Source organism: Poecilia reticulata, linkage group LG7 (assembly GCF_000633615.1).
Source record: "Poecilia reticulata strain Guanapo linkage group LG7, Guppy_female_1.0+MT, whole genome shotgun sequence".
NCBI lineage: Eukaryota > Metazoa > Chordata > Actinopteri > Cyprinodontiformes > Poeciliidae > Poecilia > Poecilia reticulata.
In genome coordinates, this window is record NC_024337.1 from 2,078,715 (window position 1) to 2,081,709 (window position 2,995).

General features: G+C 34.6%; 1 protein-coding gene across 1 annotated transcript in view; it reads right to left on the minus strand.

The window, feature by feature from the left end:
* Positions 1-797: 797 nt before the first annotated feature.
* The window catches only part of tmem106c (transmembrane protein 106C), a 13,241-nt gene continuing 11,043 nt past the window's right edge, over positions 798-2,995 (minus strand). The window contains exons 5-6 of the mRNA XM_008412776.2: positions 1,544-1,593; positions 798-1,463 (exon numbers count right to left, since the gene is read on the minus strand). Coding sequence (XP_008410998.1) covers positions 1,406-1,463; positions 1,544-1,593 — 108 coding nt within the window. The 3' untranslated portion in view covers positions 798-1,405. The remainder of the gene's footprint in view (positions 1,464-1,543; positions 1,594-2,995) is intronic.

Here is a 2,995-nt window from a genome sequence, read left to right on the forward strand (position 1 = left end):
GTTGTTGAAGACGTATACAATTGTATAATGTGCAATCATAACAATTGTTGTACAAGAAGGAGTTGATGTTTTCTTTTTTTCTTTTGTTATGTTTTATTAATTGAAAATTATCATTGTTTGAATTTGTTTATTTTGGAAAAAGGGGCAGATATTAATAAGAATTTTATTCTTCTTCTGCTACCTTTCATTTTATTTGTGTTTTGTATATTCTTTTTTGTATGAATAGCATCTGTTTTGTTTTAAATGAAATGAATAAAATCTATTAAAAAAAAATAAAAAATTTAAAATGCCTCAAACTTATACAGAAGAATTTATTTTATAAAACTGGAGAAGTAGCCATCAAATAAATTTATTTTTATCTCAAATAAATGAATTTAAAAAAATAAATATTTACTATATTTAAATTGTTTCACACATATTTTACTTCTTGCAGGATTTCCCCCAGAAAACTTGTTAAGTCTGGTGTTTGGGGTGCCGGGGCTTTCATCCAGCAGTCTACAGTGTTTTAGAGTTTAAAAAAATGTCTCAAGTTGAAAGAAAATGTGAAAATATTATTAGTTAATTATGTGCTATTGCAAGATATTTTTAGCAATACCTAAGCACCAACTGCAATGTCTTAAAAAAGGCAAACATTAAAAAGACCTAAAATAAACAAATAAACAATGCTTAACCTGGTGGGGGCGCAAGGAAAGCCTGGTGGCCCGCCAGGCTTGTAATACACCGTTATGGTGATGTAGCTCAGTGGGTCCTGGAGGGCCGGCATCCTGCATGTTCTAGTTCTCTAGTTCTCTCCCTGGAGGCAGTAACAACCTCCTCAGCAGGTCAATGTTCTTAGGCCTCTAATGAGCCATCGTTAGAGGAACAGAACTACAGCATGCAGGACGCCGGCGCTCCAGGACCCACTGTGATCACCACGGGTGCAGCTAATGCTCCATAGACACAGTGGTTGGTCTCGTGAAGGGTTTCAATGATTTTACCCTGAATTTTATTTAAATTCTAATTTGATTGGCAAATTTAAGTACTTCATTGAGAACTCTTAAATATCCAAAGTATCATGCATTTATCAGCTGGACTGGTTCTACTCAGTATTTGTGTGCAAATCTTACTGACAGCCATGAAACATCAGGATTAGTAGAAAGATAAGACTGAGTGACACAGCAGTAAACATCATTATCAGTGTTAATAATGTTACAGCTGAAGAAAAGTGACGCACCTTGCCAGATGAAAGGTCAAAACTAACCCTGACAGACTTCACTTTAACATACAAAAGAGATTAACATGTATAAAAGACCAACTCAGTGTCTAGTGTCATTTTTTAAAGCAGGTTTTACTTAAAAAATAAATAAAATGAATTAATAAATACAAATCAATGTATTTCTAGTGCTCTTATCACTGCAACTACAACTTACTGCATAAATATGACAATGTTGTGGACCTTGATCCTGGGCATTGTACAGAAGGCACTGCAAGACATAAAAGAGAGAAAAATGTCACATTTATTTTTCAGTACAAGTTGTTTAGACACAGTTTGGGCGCCACTTACTAGACATAAGGTGCATTGCTGCCGATCTCCACACTGACCGTGTAGTTCACCTGTGAAAAGGTTCAGGCATCAAAAAATAAATTAAAACACACAATCTGTTTCCAGCCTCTTAAACCTTTGCACCATGTACAGTACAAAGGTTTGGTTTTACTCATAAATGACATGCCCTAAATGAACTTAATATAACTCAGGAACAATTATGTTTACTTGAATTGCTCTGGCATCAAAGAAAACGTATGACTCCAGTGAAAATGTCATATGTCTAAAAAAATMAAATAAGACTTACACAGCTGTAAAAACAACAATAATTTCTGCGTAAAAAGTGCACTTTATTATCTGAATCCTGTAATAATAAGAAACTAAATTAACTAATTGCATGAGGAGTTAAAATGAGATTGGCCATTTCCATGTGGACAAAAATCATCTAAAACTGAAGTAGTCAGTTTGCTAAACCTGACACTTTTGCCTATTTTCCCTGTCAAAGCTGAATTAATTGTAGTTTTGGTTATTTTACTATGGATATTTAAAATGTTTTCAGTTCCGGTGTTAAATGTTCTGCAGAAAACTACTGTGTAGTACCTGTGATAAAATGCAGGCAAAAAACCCCCAGAAGCATGCAATTTTTCAGACCGATGTTGGTTGATAAAAATTTTGATGAACATTTTAAATGACCCCATATCTGCACATTTTGACAACATGGGTGCAATTTGAAGCTTAAAGTTTGTTTCTCTCTACTTGCATCTCACCATAGACAGTCATTCCATTTAATAAGCTGTTAAAATAAATTCAGCACCTCTTCAAGTACAAATTCAGGACTGTTTGAGATTCAGTTTTGAGATGCATCTCATTTTCAAAAATCTGATTAACATCAAGTAGAAAATGAAAAATCCCCAAACCAGGAAACATGAGGTTTGTGCCTAATCTTTTAGCCACGTCTGTACATGTTCAGTTTTCAAGCTTTATCTTTATTGTTTTCCAAAGAATCCTGAAAAGGAAAACAGCGAGACAATGTTTGGGTGACTTCGTGCAAGTTGTGGCAAGACACTGAAACATACATTTCTTCCAGGGTTACAATAAAGGGCTGACATTCAGCTTTATTTTATTTTTGTTTAAATATAGTTACCAAAACACGTAACTAATGTTTAACCTCTAGAGCAAGAACCTTGAAGTGTATGCACACATGTCGCAATAAAGTTTCTACTAATTGTGCAGAAACGTTAACTGATAAAAATCAAGAACGCTTCCTGTTTCAGCAACTGAGCAAGTGACAAATGAAACTCAAGAAGAAAATAATAGCAAATGCTGAGTATTTTTTGGAATATTTTGTTTTCAGCTGATGGTTTAATGCTCAATACTGAGAGACTGTGTGTGTGTGTGTGTGTGTGTGTGTGTGTGTGTGTGTGTGTGTGTGTGTGTGTGTGTGTGTGTGTGTGTGTGTGTGTGTGTGTGTGT